Source organism: Schistocerca nitens, chromosome 1, assembly GCF_023898315.1.
Source record: "Schistocerca nitens isolate TAMUIC-IGC-003100 chromosome 1, iqSchNite1.1, whole genome shotgun sequence".
NCBI lineage: Eukaryota > Metazoa > Arthropoda > Insecta > Orthoptera > Acrididae > Schistocerca > Schistocerca nitens.
In genome coordinates, this window is record NC_064614.1 from 1,054,038,196 (window position 1) to 1,054,057,014 (window position 18,819).

At 36.6% G+C, this 18,819-nt stretch overlaps 1 protein-coding gene across 1 annotated transcript; it reads right to left on the bottom strand.

The window, feature by feature from the left end:
• Positions 1-9,331: 9,331 nt before the first annotated feature.
• Positions 9,332-9,706, bottom strand: LOC126225078 (major centromere autoantigen B-like). Its single transcript, XM_049942210.1, has one exon. It carries the CDS (start codon positions 9,704-9,706, stop codon positions 9,332-9,334), a length of 375 nt encoding a protein of 124 aa, XP_049798167.1.
• Between the last annotated feature and the right edge of the window lie 9,113 nt (positions 9,707-18,819).

Below are 18,819 nucleotides of genomic sequence, written 5' to 3' on the forward strand. Positions count from 1 at the left end.
TGCAATACATATATTCACTTATGAAATTTGTCATTAATAACCCATCCCCATTCAAAAATAACAGTGAAGTGCATAGCTACAACACTAGAAGAAAGGATGATATTCACTATTCTGAATTAAATCTCACTTTGGCACAGAAAGGGGTGAATTATGCTGCCACAAAAATCTTTGATCATCTGCCAAATCATATTAAAAGGCTGACAGATAGCCAACCAACATTTAAAAGTAAATTAAAAGAATTTCTGAATGACAACTTCTTCTACTCAATAGAAGAATTTTTAGACCTGAAGTAGTAACTGTAAAAAAAGAAATAATTAATTAATTATTTTGTGTAAAGAAAACTTATGTTAAGGTGGCACATTCCACATCATTACGAAATGTTGCATTCATTATCTATGGAACAAGGATTAATGTATAGTATGTATGTAAATATCTGTGCACCTTATGCTTTAAGTATTTTAACCTATGTAACCAATTTCATTATGTTCTATTATATTAAGTGACTGGTGTATTTTATTTGATTTATAAAGAAACATGCAGTGGTGCAACTTCACATGCCACTTGGTCACAATAACTACGACAAAGATCTAAATTATCTCTAGCATTTAGTTTGTGTGTTTCTGTCAGTGAGACATTTCAGCTGGTTTCCATGTTATGCAGGATGTGTGTTACATCTACATCTACATTTATGTATGTGCTCCACAACCCACTGCATGGTGTGTGGCAGAGGGTATCTTTAATGACTACTAGTCATTTCCTTTTCTGTTGCAACTCATATAGAAAGTGAGGGAAAAATGACTATTGATATGCCTCCATATGAGCCCTAATCTTATATTCATGGTCCTTACATGAAATGAACATTGGTGGCAGTAGAATTGCTCAGCAGTCAGCCTCAACAGCCAGTTCTCTAAATTTTCTCAATAGAGCTCCTGAAAAAGAATGTCACATTCTGTCCAGTGATGACATTTGAGTTCCTAAAGCAACTCAATAATCACTGCATGGTGTTAGATGCTACTACAGTGAAGTCTCACTTTTACACTTTTCAAGGGACTTCAAAAAAATTGGTATAAAATTTCAAGCTTTAAAAGTTATGTATAGACTACCCCCTTGCATTTTTGGACTTATGTATGATATATGTACATAACAGCCATCAAAAGAATTGTCATGGACTTGTTTATTATCTAGTAAAGGTTTATTATCTAATAAAACTGCTGATGTAATTGGAACTGATAACTGTCTGGGAAGTAGGAATGTTTGACTCAGTTTCATACATCATAATTGATGTTTTTGGAAGCCTGCAGCTGTCATTCATTATTTAAATAATGAAATGCTGGACTAGTTATGTATTTTTTCATGCTTAACATGATGTGTTTCAAGAATTTTTCCTTGTTTTCAAGTGCAAATTTGTAAATAAGTATTTTCTGTGGTGTTTAGATATGTGTTATTCTGTGTCCCTTGCACTATAGTCGCCTTTTTGAGGTTATCAGGTACTGTGCCTCCTCAGTTATCTAGAAAACCAAACACACACATTCTATCACTCACATTGTTTGTTTGTGTAACATCACAAACAATACATATGTAAATATTCCACTTGACAACGAGAAAAAATTCTCAAATCACATTTTGCTCACCATTAAAAAATACATAACTGCCACTGCTTGTAAACTAAAAACATTTGAGTAACACAAAGTGAATGATGGTGTCAACTATCACTACAAGTGGCCAAAAGCCACAACACGCTAAATATGGTTCAACAAAGGTAAAAGTGTCACAACGATCACAACACTCACAAATATGTGTTCACACAGTAGAGGCAGTTTGGAAAAGGTTGTGATTAGTCATGATATCTTTATTCGAACGAACCTGATTACTCCTATCAGCCACCCCGCCAAGTAGGGCTTGGCAGTGACAGGAGATGCGGCATGCATAGTTTCAACATTTACACATTCACCATTTTAACTCCACTGAGTAGAGTGCCCAGGTGTCAAGAAACGTAACCACATAATATTTGTAAGCACTACTGGATGGCCAACATCGTAACAGCATAATTTTTTCTCCATGAAATTTTTTTTGTAATGTGTAAATCTTGGGAAAATTATAAATATGTTGACGCAAAACCAGGTGCAAATTAACATTGAGTAGATATCAAATTTGATGGCAATGATAAAAAAATGTCATAAACAGCAGAAAAATGTTAATTACGAGAACGTAAAAGTGAGGTTATACTGTAATAACACATCTAGCAGCATGCCTCTGCAGCTGCTTCAAAGTCTTCCTTCAATCTAACATGGTGCAGATCCCAAACACTTGAACAGTACTCAACAATAGGTCACACTAGTGTCCTATATGCAGTCTTCTTTACTAATGAATCACACTCTCCTAAAATATGAGGGCCGTTCAGAAAGTAACCTCCGGTTGATTTAAAAAAATACACCAAGTTAAATAAAAATACTTTAATATATACATCTTACAACTACATCTTTGCACTATTTTTCTACATAGTCTCCATAGCGATTGAGGCACTTATCATATCTCTTCACAAGCTTTGAAATTCCTTCTGCATAAAAATCACCCGCTTGTGCCTGGAGCCAGCCTGTGACCGCATCTTTGAGCTCTTCGTCGTCATCAAACCGCTGTGACCCGAGCCATTTCTTCAAATGCATGAAGAGGTGATAATCACTTGGCGCCAGGTCTGGGCTGTAAGGTGGATGGTTGATAACGTCCCACTTGAAGGACTCAAGAAGGGCCGTTGTTCTGCGAGCAGAGTGAGGACGGGCGTTATTGTGCAAAAAAACGATACCGGAAGTCAGCATACCACGGCGTTTGTTCTGTATAGCCCGTCGTAACTTTTTTATTGTTTCACAGTACACGTCTTGATTAATGGTCGTACCACGTTCCATGAATTCAACCAACAGCACCCCTTTGGCATCCCAAAACACCGTTGCCATCAGTTTTCTGGCAGAAAAATCTTGCGAGGCTTTGAATGTGCCCACATCTTTGATTGTTCTTTTGCCTCAGGGTTCACGTACTTAATCCAGGTTTCGTCACCGGTCACGATTCTGTTTAACAATGGTTCTCCTTCGTCCTCATAATGTGACAGAAAGTCTAATGCAGAGGCCATTCTTTGAGTTTTGTGGTGGTCGGTAAGAATTTTGGGCACCCATCGTGCACAGAACTTACGGTAACCCAATCTTGCTGTCACTATCTCGTACAAGAGAGTCTTAGAAATCTGTGGAAAACCAGTAGACAACTCCGACATTGAGAAACGTCGATTTTCACGAACTTTTGCATCAACTGTCTGAACGAGTTCGTCAGTCACCAATGATGGTCTACCACTCCTCTCTTCATCATGAACGTTTTCTCATCCACTTTTAAATAAACGTACCCATTCACGGACAACTCCTTCACTCATAACTCTTGGTCCGTTAACGGCACAACGCTCACGATGAATAGCTGCTGCAGAATATCCTTTGGCTGTAAAAAACCTTATGACAGCATGCACTTCACATTTGGCGGGGTTTTCTATTGCAGCACACATTTAAAACTGCCACAAAAACTAAACTAGCGCAGGTACGACGTTCACTCGACCACGGCTTGATGCCGACTGACCTGTTGAGTGCGTGAATGCACAGATGGCATCGCTACTCCCCCCACAACCCGCACTGTGACCAATCGGAGGTTACTTTCTGAACCGCCCTCGTATTATATTGCTCATGGCTATTATCGTAGAAAGTGTAAGATCATCATATACATGGGATTCTGTTACACTTTTTGGTACCATTTTGGCATGCTCAGAACTTAACAAAATGAGTAATATGTTTCGAATTATAGGACTATGGGTAGGTATTGTACATATAGAACAATGGTGTACTGTTAACGATGACATTGAGTCAGTTCCACAAACTATTATATTTTTTATGTGTTGTACACAAACATGTAATTAATTACTTAACAGGGGATCTACTGTCCTCCTGATAAGGCAAGGCTACAACTCTTATTCCCCACACTTGGCCGACACAATTCTCCTATGAATCAGAAGCCTAACTTTTACAAATAACAGCTGAAACATCACATCTTGCTCTTCTGCATCTGTCACACACATAGTCATCATACACTCCAACCACTCCTAAAATCATTCACCTCTGAATACTCTTTGGACTCATTCTCAAATTACCTAATCCTAAGCCTACTACCAACTTCTCCTTTAAAAATTGTTCGTGCTTCACCTTATTGACAAATTATCACTCACTTTACTCTGGCATATGACAAACTTTTAATTAGACCTCTCTCTCTATAGAAGGCATCTTATCACTCACAGCCAGCCGTGGTGGCCGAGCAGTTCTAGGCACTTCAGTCCGGTACCATGCCTCGGGCATGGATGTGTGTGGTGTCCTTAGGTTAGTTAGGTTTAAGAAGTTCTAAGTTCTAGGGGACTGATGACCTCCGATGTTAAGTCCCATAGCGCTCAGAGCCCTTTTTTTATCACTCACATACAATTATGATACTATCACCCACATTGCTGCTCAACTCAGTCTCCCCATTTATCTTAGCAAACATACTGTTTCAATTAGATCAGTATCACCTCCAAAATTTACATTCTAGCCTCCATGTCTTGTAACACCTCCATGTCTCATAGCACCTCACGTAAGGTACATCTAAGAATTTGGAATAAGATGGGCAATGGGAATCTCTATCTCACACTTAAACCCCCAATCAGGCAAAATATTCTAGTTTCAGAACTGTCAACTCTCTTCATACATCTTCACCTTGTAATACATAAACACCACATATATTTCAAACATATTCTGGAAAAAAACCTATACACCTACAGCAGCCCTCTTAATAGTTTGGAAATCCATCTGTATAGAGCATGTGTGACAGTCTCATAATCAGAAACCAACATCCAGTGTTTATCTTTTTGCCTATAAATACATATTTAAATTGGCTCATGCTCTCTTCTTCACTTAAAAGGAGTAATAGTATTTCACCGGACTTCTATTCATACCTCTCTCTATAGACTGCAAAGGCATTTTTTCTCTGTCACTCTAAGATTACTCATCTTTTCTTATCATATACTACCAAATCACCATCATATACTACCAAATCACCATTAAATCAAAGCTTCAAAGAGAGACATACAGGAACAATCTTAGTCCTTAATAGGTTAACCACCAAACACAGTTTATAAGCAAGTTACTTTCATTTTACTACTGTTGTTCATTACCACACCTCAGGATGTCACATAATAGCAAATACCATACTAATTTACCAAGTCATCCACACAACTATTTGCTCCTGAGCACAACTTTCTTGTTACCTTCTTCAATCTCATATAGAGTCACCTTTTCCAAATTTAACATCAAGTTTACTGCAGTCATTTCTCTAACATTACTTGAAACCGAGCACCATCTTTTTCTCCATTCTTTGCAAAATTGGAAAATTTCTACTTTATTACCTCCAACACTGCCAATACATTACTCCACTTTCTGTAACCTCCAGATCTTGCACTTATCAACTAATTAATCCAACGTCTCTCACACATATCACCATTCTCCAACTGATCAGTTCATGACAAACTCTTAAATGTTAGAGGACTGTATCTAACACACCTTTCTACATCCATTATCCACTGCAAAGGATAGATTGTAATTCAAGAAACCACACTGGAACAGGATTGGAACAATAAAAAACTTTAAGTATACCAAGGGACACTGAAGGGCCTCATTAGTTATGAATCTACACTGCAATTCATAACAACTACTTACCTCTCCATGACTGTTATCTGATAACAATGTGAATAATACAATGCCACTCCAGGAAACCACCAACATCCTTAACATTGACTTCAATTTAGCATCGACTTTATGTCAGACAATTCTCCAACTTTAGCTGAAACCTGAACCAGCCTCTTACTCCATTATTTGCAAAATTGGAAATTTTCTGCCTCAGTACTGCCATCACCTCCAATTACCACATCTGGTAGAAAATCCGAAGAAATTTTGGTCGTATGTAAAGTACACAAGCGGCAAGACGCAGTCAATACCTTCACTGCACAGTGTCGTGGTACTGTTACCAACAACTGTGCCGCTAAAGCGGAGTTATTGAACGCAGTTTTCCGAAATTCCTTCACCGGGGAAGACAAATGGAATATTACAGAATTTGAAACACGAACAGCTGCTAGCATGAGTTTCTTAGAAGTAGATACCTTAGGGGTTGCGAAGCAACTCAAATCGCTTGATACGGGCAAGTCTTCAGGTCCAGATTGTATACCAATTAGGTTCCTTTCAGATTACATTGATACAATAGCTCCCTACTTAGCAATCATATACAACCACTCACTCACCGATAGATCTGTACCTACAGATTGGAAAATTGCGCAGGTCGCACCAGTGTTTAAGAAGGGTAGTAGGAGTAATCCATCTAACTACAGACCTATATCATTGACATCGGTTTGCAGTAGGGTTTTGGAGCATATACTGTATTCAAACATTATGAATCACCTCGAAGGGAACGATCTATTGATACGTAATCAGCATGGTTTCAGAAAACATCGTTCTTGTGCAACGCAACTAGCTCTTTATTCGCACGAAGTAATGGCCACTATCAACAGGGGATCTCAGGTTGATTCCATATTTCTGGATTTCCAGAAAGCTTTTGACACTGTTCCTCACAAGCGACTTCTAATCAAGCTGCGGGCCTATGGGGTATCGTCTCAGTTGTGCGACTGGATTCGTGATTTCCTGTCAGGAAGGTCGGAGTTCGTAGTAATAGATGGAAAATCATCGAGTAAAACTGAAGTGATATCAGGTGTTCCCCAGGGAAGCGTCCTGGTACCTCTGCTGTTCCTGATCTATACAAATGACCTGGGTGACAATATGAGCAGTTCTCTTGGGTTGTTCGCAGATGATGCTGTAATTTAGTAAGGTCATCCGAAGACCAGTATCAGTTGCAAAGTGATTTAGAAAAGATTGCTGTTTGGTGTGGCAGGTGGCAGTTGACGCTAAATAACGAAAAGTGTGAGGTGATCCACATGAGTTCCAAAAGAAACACATTGGAATTTGATTACTCGATAAATAGCACAATTCTCAAGGCTGTCAATTCAAGTAAGTACCTGGGTGTTAAAATTACAAACAACTTCAGTTGGAAAGACCACATAGATAATATTGTGAGGAAGGCGAGCCAAAGGGCCAAAGGTTGCGTTTCATTGGCAGGACACTTAGAAGATGCAACAAGTCCACTAAAGAGACAGCTTACACTACACTCGTTCGTCCTCTGTTAGAATATTGCTGCACGGTGTGGGATCCTTACCAGATGGGATTGACGGAGGACATCGAAAGGGTGCAAAAAAGGGCATGCTCATTTTGTATTATCACGTAATAGGGGAGAGAGTGTGGCAGATATGATACGTGAGTTGGGATGAAAGTCATTAAAGCAAAGACGTTTTTCGTCGCAGCGAGATCTATTTACGAAATTTCAGTTGCCAAGTTTCTCTTCCGAATGTAAAAATATTTTGTTGAGCCCAACCTACATAGGTAAGAATGATCATCAAAATAAAATAAGAGAAATCAGAGCTCGAACAGAAAGGTTTAGGTGTTTGTTTTTCCCGCTTGCTGTACGGGAGTGGAATGGTAGAGAGATAGTATGATTGTGGTTCGATGAACCCTATGCCAAGCACTTAAATGTGAATTGCAGAGTACTCATGTAGATGTAGACGTAGACTCCATTTGCTTAAACCTACAGATCATACACAAGCAAACTAATTCATCTACACATTCTCAGATGTATCATCATAATCAAATGAATCACTTCTTGTCAAATGCAAAATGTTAGGGACATTTAGCTGCTATATGTTTCTACATTGTTTGCACATATAAGAGGGCAAATTGTATTAAAAAAAAAAAAAAAAAAAAAAAAAAACCACTTGAAACAGGATCATCTGTCACCATACAATCCTTTTTTATTAATAACATAGCGAGGGTCACTGAAGGTTCATAACAAGTAACTGCCTCCCAAGAATCATTCTCTTATAACTTCTGCTAATATTGACAACACAATGGAATTTCAGAAAACCATTCTCATTTGTAGCATAAAGTTTCTACTTTCTAACACCTAACATAAGGATACGTTACAAAGCTTACAGGGGTTCCAAAGGCTTTTCTCTTTTCATCCCCAACATATCTTTAATAACTTACTTCCAAAGTATCATTTTTCTCTAATACAGATGATTGAAAAATTTAATTCTATGGTTTAGATAAAGAATATGTCCTCTCACATACACCCACATCCATCCTAGAATTGACCTCATGTAAGGTACCTCCATCATTTGGACTCATATTTTAAAGTAACATAATTTCTATAACCCATGGATTAGTTGGGTTGAACCTCATGCAAGAATAAGTTTTAATACCTTAATGGAAAAGGTCGTGAATCACACTCTTACAATAACTTCCATCTACCATATTTTTCAATACCTCAATGGAAAGGCTCATCAGTGATGCTCTTACAACTTCCATCTATCTCATCTTTCATTACATCAACAGATATATTTGCTGCATCTATAAGGAAATCTTTGAGCATCATGTACTCCCTTTCTAATGAGGCAATATCATAACTCATATTTTCCACACTTGCTGACAGAATGCTCCTATGACTAAAAAATATTATTCTCAAAATCAAATTATATAAGAGAGCTCAAACACCACGGTTTGCTCCTCATTGTTTGTCACACAAATGGATTTCATTCACTCCAACAACTTCTTTTATTTTACAGTGAAACCTCTATATAACGTTTTTCCAGGGACCACAAATTCTGAACAATGTATAGAGGAAAACACTATAAAGAGGAAGGCTTCCAAATAATAATTACAGGGCATTACTGAAGATCGGGATACCACTAATCAGCTTTGACAAATGGTGCCATAGATGACATTTTAAATTTTCACAACACTATAATATGATATTCATTGCAAATGATCAATGTATCAAATGATTTAGTGTTTTGTAATTAAAACATAGGGCCCGGTAGGTGAATGGGTGAAAGTAAATGGATCAGTTTGTACTGTAAAAAGTTATAACAGACTCTTAAGATATGACATCATTTTCCAAAGCTGACAGGTGGTATCCCGTTCTTCAGTTGACCCAATTATAGAATATGAGCGAAATTTTGTTTATGATATACTGAACATATTACATAAAAACACAGTAAATGGTACAGATTAAAAAAGAATTAGTTACAAAAAAATTACTTCAATTAAATTATGAAACGGAACTTAAATTTGCACAAAACTCTAGGAATCTATGCAATCTGAAAATCATATACCTATGATTTTTTTTAAATATTCAAGCAAGCATGTTTGTTTTCTATTCTCTTAGACTCTATGGTAATCATTTCTTGCTCCAAATGAGCAAGTTGAACTACTGTTCTGTCCTCAAGTCTATGGGCCATCATATATCTCCTGAATGTTTCAAAGGCTTCAGCTGCCTTAGTATATGAGGGAACAGGGTCATCTTCCTTCTCACTGTCATTTTCACTACCACTATTATTCTCCAAGCTTCTCGCTGCAGTCAGCTCCTCAATACTTTGTACTCCTGTGGTTGCCACGTTGTCATCCACAGACACAAAGTCCTCAAAAGTGACAGAATCACTGCCTATTAATTCCTGAAATTCTTGCAAATCATTTGCAATATCTTCCACAGGAGCTGCCATCTCATTCTCACAGAATCCTGCTTTCACAAACAGTTTTTAATAGTTTCAGCACTGACTTCCTTCCGTGAGTGCATAATTAAATTCATTGCCTGTAAAATATTCAGCTTCAGTTGTGAGCTCTGCTGGCTTCCCAGTTTTCTTTGGTCCACCAAATTCAAGGCCTTTTTTTTTACAAGGGCTGTCCTATATTTAACCTTAAGGGCTTGTATTATTCCCAAGTCCAAAGGTTGCAGATGGCTGATGCAGTTGGGTGGCAGGAAAATTACTTTCACATTTCTCAGAAAGGATCCATCTGGTGGATGTGCCACACATCTATCTACAAACATCAGCACTTTTCTTGCAGCATTCCCCATTTTGGCATCAAATTCTCTGAAACCAAGTTAATAAAACTTCCTCCATTTCATCATAAGTCAATGGTTTCAAATGCGTACATTTCGAATTTCCACAATTCTCAAACCCTTCCATTATCGATGATCTGTTTTTCATAATAGTGTTGAGTGTTAAGGGGGCCAGTTCAAATTGCTTCGCTAGCTCCACGTGACTCACACCAGGAGATGCCTCCACTTTTTTAATAACAGAAGCCTTCTCTTCCAGAGAAATGTTCTTCCGCTTTTCACTCATGCCCACTGATGAAAGCTTTCTTTTTTAAAACATTATATCGAAGACACACTCTCACTAGACACACGAACTGTTTGCTGCTCAGCTCACACTACATGCTACGAATACAAAGCATCAACTGAAATGACTCCAAAAAGATCGCAAGCAGAATGTGTGTCACATGTCGCATGACCGGGTTCTGCCGCTGACATATGAAAAACGCTGAGTGCGGGCTTTCCAAGCCAGTGCAAACTGTGAATCCACAGAACGGAAAACAATGCGTCTACATCCAGTCACTTAAACATTATAAAGAGGTAAATAATTGACCAGGGTTCCAAAAATATTAGTGTTACATGGAGGAAATTGTAATATAGAGGAAACGTAGTAAAGAGGAAAATTTAACATTGTTTTTATGGGTTTTTAGTCGGGACTGAAAATAACGGATGTAACATAGAGGAAAACATTATATGGAGGAACGTTATAAAGAGGTTTCACTGTATTTCATTTCATTTATTTGGTCTATTTTAATTCATGAAAGTAGATGATATGCAAATTTATATTAAAGAAATATATAATTTACTAAACAAATTGATTTTTTCTTGCTTTTATCATTTTGACTCCTTACAGATTTTTAAGGGAATGCAATGCCCTTCACTTTTCTTACATCGATTCCTGTATAATTAGTTCTCATTCTTGACCGTGTGTACAATATTGATTCTCAATTTTGGACTTCCTCTTCAGGTGCAGGCAGCTAGTGACATGACGTTAGCATAATGCAAGGAAGGAAATGAAAACTTTTGTGGTTTTGCACTAATAAGAATGCTCACACTTCATATTTTGATAAAAATTATTATTTAGGTAATGCAATGTCTACTACACACTTCTCACAAGAATATGTCTTCTCGCTGCAAGAGTTAATGACAGAGTCTTTCTAATAATTGTCAAAAAAAAAAAAAAAAAGGGTTTCCATCATTTGTCTTTCGCCTTTCGGCATAGCAAAATATCTCTTTGACGATGATTACAGTGGCTGTGCTACTGTTTATTGTAGTGTTTTGGGGCAGTTCCTTTACGTACCTATACAATTGCCACCGCACTGTACGGTGACATGCAATGGTGGTGCACCGTGTTTTGTATACACCTGTACAGCTTAAATCTAAATTTTTGCTGAAAGTGACCTTTATTTGTCAGCATATTTTTCTTTGTATTTTGGGTTGGAGATGTCAGCTTGTCTTGCTTACACATTATCTTACATGAAATACACAATTTACATACAAAATGATAATTCACTGAGTATTTACATGAGCGCACTGCAAAAGCGGGTACTTGTCCTTTTGGCAACATGGCCAGTCTCTGTGCTCATGCACATGAAATATGTTTGTTGGCTGTGCAAGAGCCGTTAATGCTCCACGCATTATTGTGTACGGTCGTTCGCACTTCCACTCCCGCTTTAGTGACACTTTCACCCTGATGCCGTACTATCCGTCAAATAATTTGCTGTAGCGTGGTCTTCTATTGTGAGTGCTGTGCATGTGCGCTTACTCTCCAAGAACCGATGCTGTGGCAGATAATTCACCTTTGGTACAGCCTGGGAAGGATCTTCTCCATCTTATCCACATTTTCAATGAGGTGAACACTGCACATCAGCACCCGAAAACATCAAGGTAAGTGATGCTAGCAGAATTGTAGTTAGTTGATTAATATGTCAGACATTGTGTAGCATGACATTACCACAATTGATGTGTTGCACTACTGCACACACATTTGGGTACTACCATCTATTTCGTCATTCGCTTTGGCATGAGAATTGTTTTTAGTCCTTGAGGTTTTTTTCAAGTTCATCTTTTACATATGGTTCAATATACGCTTAAAATTCACATAAACATTTTGACATAACAATGCATATTACAATGGCTTACATCTAAGGCTGACATTCCACCCATTATTTGTATCAAACGTAGAAAATTCTTAGAAACTAAAACACTACAAAATTTCTTCTTCAGTTACAGTTACTGGTTAGTATATAGTTTATTCATTAACTTAAAAAAATCCTTTGTAGATAAATATAAATAACTTATTTACCTTCCATTACATTGTGTTACCATATATGCATTTAATGCATCCACATTTTATTTTCCAGTCATGCATACATCAGTTATGAGAGTTTAATATTTTCCTTGGGAGAAATAGAGAAAAACATTTACATCAGGATTCTACATTATGTGTTGCTGCCTTGGCACTGCCTCCTGCGTTGTGGAGGGAATAAGGAATACTATTCTACTGGTTTATCAACTGCTAAGGAAATGCTATTTGTCCTTTCTTAAATCACTTATCAGGGAACTCCTTTTTCATGGAACTGAAATGTATTAATGATTCGTATACTATATACTATTGTGTTGCTTATAATTGTTTACGTGCAGCTTTGTGTTCATAATGCAAAAGATTTTGCATTATCTCATGCTTACTTCTTTACAATTATGTGGAAATGTCGTTGTTTATATTCGCATGTGACGTCATATGAACTGATTAGTTTTATTTGAGGTCACATGCCTCCATGTTTGTGTGCACTTTGTAGTCAGTAGGTATGGGTAAATGTTTTGTAGTTGCACTGCGATGATTATATTCTTATTCTTCATTTGTCTGATGACCAAAATATACACACATACATACTAATAACTAAGTAATTTCTTTGAGGTGCCACCCATTTTTTCATTTGCTACCTACAACACCCGTCATAAATCTCTTCTTCTGTGCCATGTTGATGCACTGGTTGCTGCAATAGAAAAACTTATAACTAACCTAAAAACTAATTGTGTTTTGTAGCTCCATGCATATACTCGATCATCACATTTGTTCATAGACTTTTTCATATTACATTCTTATTTGTTCGTATATATTTATTCACTTCATTTTTATTCTTTTTAATCATTTACTGCAAAGTAAGTTACTTTGACATCTCCTATGGTATTTATTTTTTTGTTAGCTAATACATCCTGTATGTTTCGTTGTAATGATTTCTTTTAATTCTAGTTACAATGTATGTATCTTAGTATTGATGCAACTTCGCATGTTGATATAAATGTAATATTGTATTCTTTCATTCCCTGATAGCAAATATAGTTGTCACGTGTTATTATTTATTTTGAAATTGAGTTTGATACTTGTGTAGCTTCGCACTTCCATTTGATTGCACCGTGAGTTATCCTGTTGTGCTTGTGGAAGGTCAGTGTCTCTTCCCTAGTACTGACGTAAGCATGCACTGTTGACCGCGCACAGCTGAGTCGTATGCTGCTCCAGTTTTCATTTCGCTTTGTGTGAAGCTGTGTTTTTACACTTCCTTCTAGTCAAATGTTTGTCTTTGCTTACAGAGCAAGAAAATTACTTGAGTTTATAAACATTTCATTTGAAAATACACATAATAAATTTTTTTACTTACAAAACTATGACACTACTTATAAATATATTTTCTGACAAGAGAACTGCTTGATATTGGGTCACTCCTTGTGAAAAGCTTTTAAGTCTTTGTGAGGTTGGAGACCTTTGTCTGTCCCTGTTCTTTCATATACCAACCCATAAGTTCCAGGATAAGGTATTTTTGCAATAATATAGGGCCCTGAGTATAGTAATTGCCATTTTTTATTTAGCTTACCGACCTTTGTCGATTTGACATGTGTTCTCAAGATGACTCGTTGCCCTTCGAAAAAACATGTAACTCGTTTTAACTTTTTGTTGTATATTCTCTTTCTGTATTCTGCTCTGTTCTCTAGTGTAATTACTGCTTGTTTGATTTTATCCTGTAAAGTTAATTCTTTAGTAGGTAATTTTGGTTTGAAACCTGTGGAGGAGTGCGGGAGATTGTTTGCTATTTGCATAAATGGAGTCACGTATTCAATCCATCATTAATGCTTATTATGGGTGTATGTCCTTATGAATCTATCGAATTCTTTAAACACCCTCTCCACAGGACTTGCTTCTGGGTGGAAAAAACTTACCAAGATTTGTTTAACGCCCTATGTATTCAGGAATTGTTTCCATTTTCTTCCTACAAAATAGGCTGCATTGTCTGTTAATACTTTGGGTTTTCCAACTCTTCATTCCAATTCCTCATTGAAAAGGGCCATCAATTACACTCTTACTACAACTTCCATCTACAATATCTTTCATTACAACGACATACTTTTTCTATCTGCATCTGTAAAGTGATCTTCAATCACCACCTATTCTCTTCGTAATTTGGCAAGGTCACAAATCTTACTTAGCACACTTGTCTCACACAATGCTCCTACAACTCAATAACATAACTGTGAAAATCATATTTTATAAGAGGGTTCAAACATCACATACTCACTCTTTCATCATGTGCAACAAAATGGACTTTACACACTAGAACCCCTTGTAAATTCATTCACTTCTGAATTCTCTGAAATTAAAACAAACATTTCCCAGTCTCATTTAGGATCACACATGTAAGCAAAATATGTAACTCATCTAGAAAAATTATAACTGAGATAATAACTGATTAATTTGTTTCAGTTCAAAGTGTAGAAGCTCTGTAAATGAAAGGAACAATTCCCATGAAGGGAGTCTCTAGTAATTAATAAAATATGTAAATGAATTATTGTAATTTCTTATTTGAGAGTTTATTCTCAAATGAAATAACAGACATGTACTAATATCATAGTGTACTTACTGTTCTGGAGCAGACATACATTTATATATCTATTTTCAGTTTTTATATGTCAATTTTAATTGTTAATTAATCAAAAAATGATTCTAAACAATGCCGAGGATTGTTCGGGGTTGTTAAGAAAGTATAAATACTAATAGCCTTATTGGCATAGGGAGTCAGTCTGGTTTTGGTTTTTAAGCAGTGAGCATGTAGCTGCTCCTTTTGTATTGTAAGTATTGTTTGCCTTGTAATAATACTTTAATTTTGTTTTGGAAGTATAATAAATAACTATGAAACTTAATGCAAGATAAAACTAAATCAAATCTCCAGTAGTTGTTTTACAGTGACCGTAAATGTACTCAGGACCACGACCGTAGCAGATAAAGAGTAGCTATGATCAATTCCATTATTACGCCTAGTTAGAGAAATGTTATAATTGGTGGAGGAGCTGGGATGCAGTGTAAATCTGTAAACTAATCTTGTATTTTGTTTCAGAGTTAACCTATTTTTTCGAGAACAGAACAGGGAAGAAAATGAGTAACAATACAAAGTATACTTATGTGAAAACGCGCAACTTGGAGAACCAATTGCCTGTTAAAATAATAATAATAATAATAATAATTTATTAATTTTCACTTTTTTTTAATTTTTTGAAGTTGTTTTTTGCCTGCATTGTCATTATGGAGGATAACAGAGAAGCTAATAACAATAGGGAAGTTGATGATAATGGAAGCTTGGAAAACAGCATAGATATTACTGCTAATAATGTTGTTACTCGGGACAATGAAATCGGAGAGGATAGTGACCACAGTAGTGTGTGTTCACCCTTTTGTGGATTTGAATCAAATGTATCTGCCTTAGATAGGTTAGTGCAGTTAATGGAAGAGCAAAAAAGATCAATGGAAGAACAGAAAAAGATGATTGAAAAATAGTTTGATGAACAAAAACGGTCAATTGACAAGCATAGAACCACTCTTGATCAAAAGCTTGATTTGATCAATACAAAATTAGACAAATATGGAACCCAGATTCATGAGACAAAAGAGAATTTAGAGAGGTGTTGGGAAAAAGTAGATGAGAATAAAAAAGTAGGTCAGCTATAGAAGGGGAAATTGTTACCTTAAAACAGGAAAACCAAAAATTCAAAGAGAGACTAGATTCCACAGAAAATTTTGAAAAAGTTGCTGTTGTTGAAGTGTAACAATTAAAAAAGCTCAACAAAGATTTTGTAAAGAAATTCACAGAAACAGACCAAAATATACAAAATTTCACTAAAATTGCAAATGATAATTTTGCAGAGTTAAAAGAAGATGTAGGCACTTGTTCAGGTGAAATTTCAAACTTCAGATCTAAATTTCAAGAAATCAAAGGTTCCATTGCTGTGAAATCTTTCTGTAGAGGTGAAATTTCAAACTTCAAATCTAAATTTCAAGAAATCAAAGATTCCATTGCTGTGAGATCTTTCTGTAGTAACAGTCAATTATGGAGTGATGTAAACATAAAAACATTTTCAGGGGAGGGCAATATACATTCAATCGATTTCATGTACCAGATTAAAGACAACTTGACTGATAAAATGAGCAATAATTTGAAAATTAATTTTTTTTAAAAGTTCTTAGATGGGGAGGCTTCGTCATGGGTAAACCAAACAGTCAAAGCCGAAATGTTGTTTAATGAGGTAGAATGAGCTTTCATGAACAAATTCTGGTCAGAAACTAAACAAACTAGAATTAAGTCAGAATTTTTGAATGGGCCAAATTTCAAACTGGGTAGTGGACGCATGAAAACTTTTTGGGAACAACAATTAAGAAATTTAGTACATCTTGATAAACCACTTGATGAAATGATCCAAATAGATGCTCTAAAACACAGGTTGCTGAATAGGGTACATTGGAGTCTTGTCTATGGACCTGATGATACAATTGAACAATTTCTTAGATATAGAGATAATTTGGATTTAGCATGGGAGAGAAATGACAGATGTAATGACAGACCTGATGATAGCAGGAATAACAATAACAGAGCTTTCAATGATCATTTCAATAGCAGATTTAGAAATGATGACAGAAGAAATGGGGAAAGGAATGATAGGCAGAGACCTGAAAATAGGAATTTTGAACTAAGAAATAGGCAGTGGGGGCAAAATCAGGGAAACAATAGTAACAATTTTGAAAACAGTAGAAATGGTCTGGTAAACTAAGACCTGCCTCTTTTGGAGCCTGGCGAAATGGGGCAAACGGACATGGGAAATACAATCAGGCACATTGTAGTAATTTCAGAAGGGGAAGGGGCAGAACAAATAGAACATACCAAAATTTTGTACCCAGAATACAACCTGAAGTGAGTAGAATGAAGTTTGATAGGGAATTTTAGGAAAACTTCTTATCTGAAAACAAAGATGAACAAAAAAGTAAAAAATATGAATTTGAATTAGAAGAAAACACTTTGACAAATTTCTTTAACAGTAGTAGCTTTTAATAGTGATGAGAACAGATCTGATGAGTATGGGGTAGTGAGAATGTTGAGTGACTGTGAAACAAGTGAAAATGCTAACACTGGTGCTGTATGTGAGGAAGCTGATGTTCATGTGCTAGGCAATGGGAGTGAGAATGACAGAGTAATTCCAGATGAAATTACAGTAGATAATAAACAGGAAAATGAGGATGTGGTAGGACAGAGTAGTCACAGTGTTGAGGTTATTGAAGAAGTGTGTGAAGAGAAAAATGAGTTTGGTGTTGAAAATAATATTAAATGTGATGATAATGTTTCTAATGAGAATGATTCTGATGATGATGATAATGATGATGATGATATGTAACTTAAAAGAGTTAGATGGGATGGTATATGTAAAAGTTAAAGTTGATGATTTGATGCTGAATGATTCTGGAATTTCTGGTGAGTGTTCGAGTAATGAGTTAAAAAACCAGCAGAGCAGTGCCTGATAGATTAATGTTACCAGTTGATGTCAGTGATGTTGTGTCTGAATGTGTTTGTGAAAATGGAAAGGAAGATCTAATTAGTGATAGAGTACTAAGTATAGTCAATGACTATAGTAGCAAATGTCAGTATGGTGATCAAAAGTGTAAGGTCTTAAGTGAAATATGTCAAAGTGTGCACTCTGATGATAAAATTGCTATGAAAAATATGGAACATTCTCCTGGTGGTAATATGATTAGTAAATGAGTAGAATCTGTAGTAAAAGGTAGTGATTGTGATAAAGTGATGAAAATAGTGACTATGATGACAGATGTGGGCAACGGCCTTGCTGCAGTGGATACACCAGTTCCCGTGAGATCACCGAAGTTAAGCGCTGTCGGGCGTGGTCGGCAGTTGGATGGGTAACCATCCAGGCCGCCGTGCGGTGTTGGCATTTTTCGGGGTGCACTCAGCCTCGTGATGCCAATTGAGGAGCTATTCGACTGAATAGTAGCGGCTTCAGTCAAGAATACCATCATAACGAATGGGAGAGCGGTGTGCTGACCCCACACCCCTCCTATCCGCATCCTCCTCTGGGGATGACATGGTGGTTGGATGGTCCTGGTAGGCCACTCGTGGCCTGAAGACGGAGTGAGTGATGGTGACAGATGTAACCATAGTGGCCAAAAGTTTGAAACCATAAATGAAATTTGTCAAAATGTGCATTTAGGAAAGGAAAGTTGTTTTGAAATTTGGAACAGGTATCTAATAGTAATCCTATTAGTGAATGTGTACAAGTAGTGAAGAAAGGGAGTGTGTGTGCTGAAATCAGTAGCTTGCAGACAGATTTGAGGGAGCTTTGCAAAAACAATTATCCAGTTAATGAAAGTATCGCAAAACAGAATAAACAACCAGTAAATAGTAAACTTGTGTT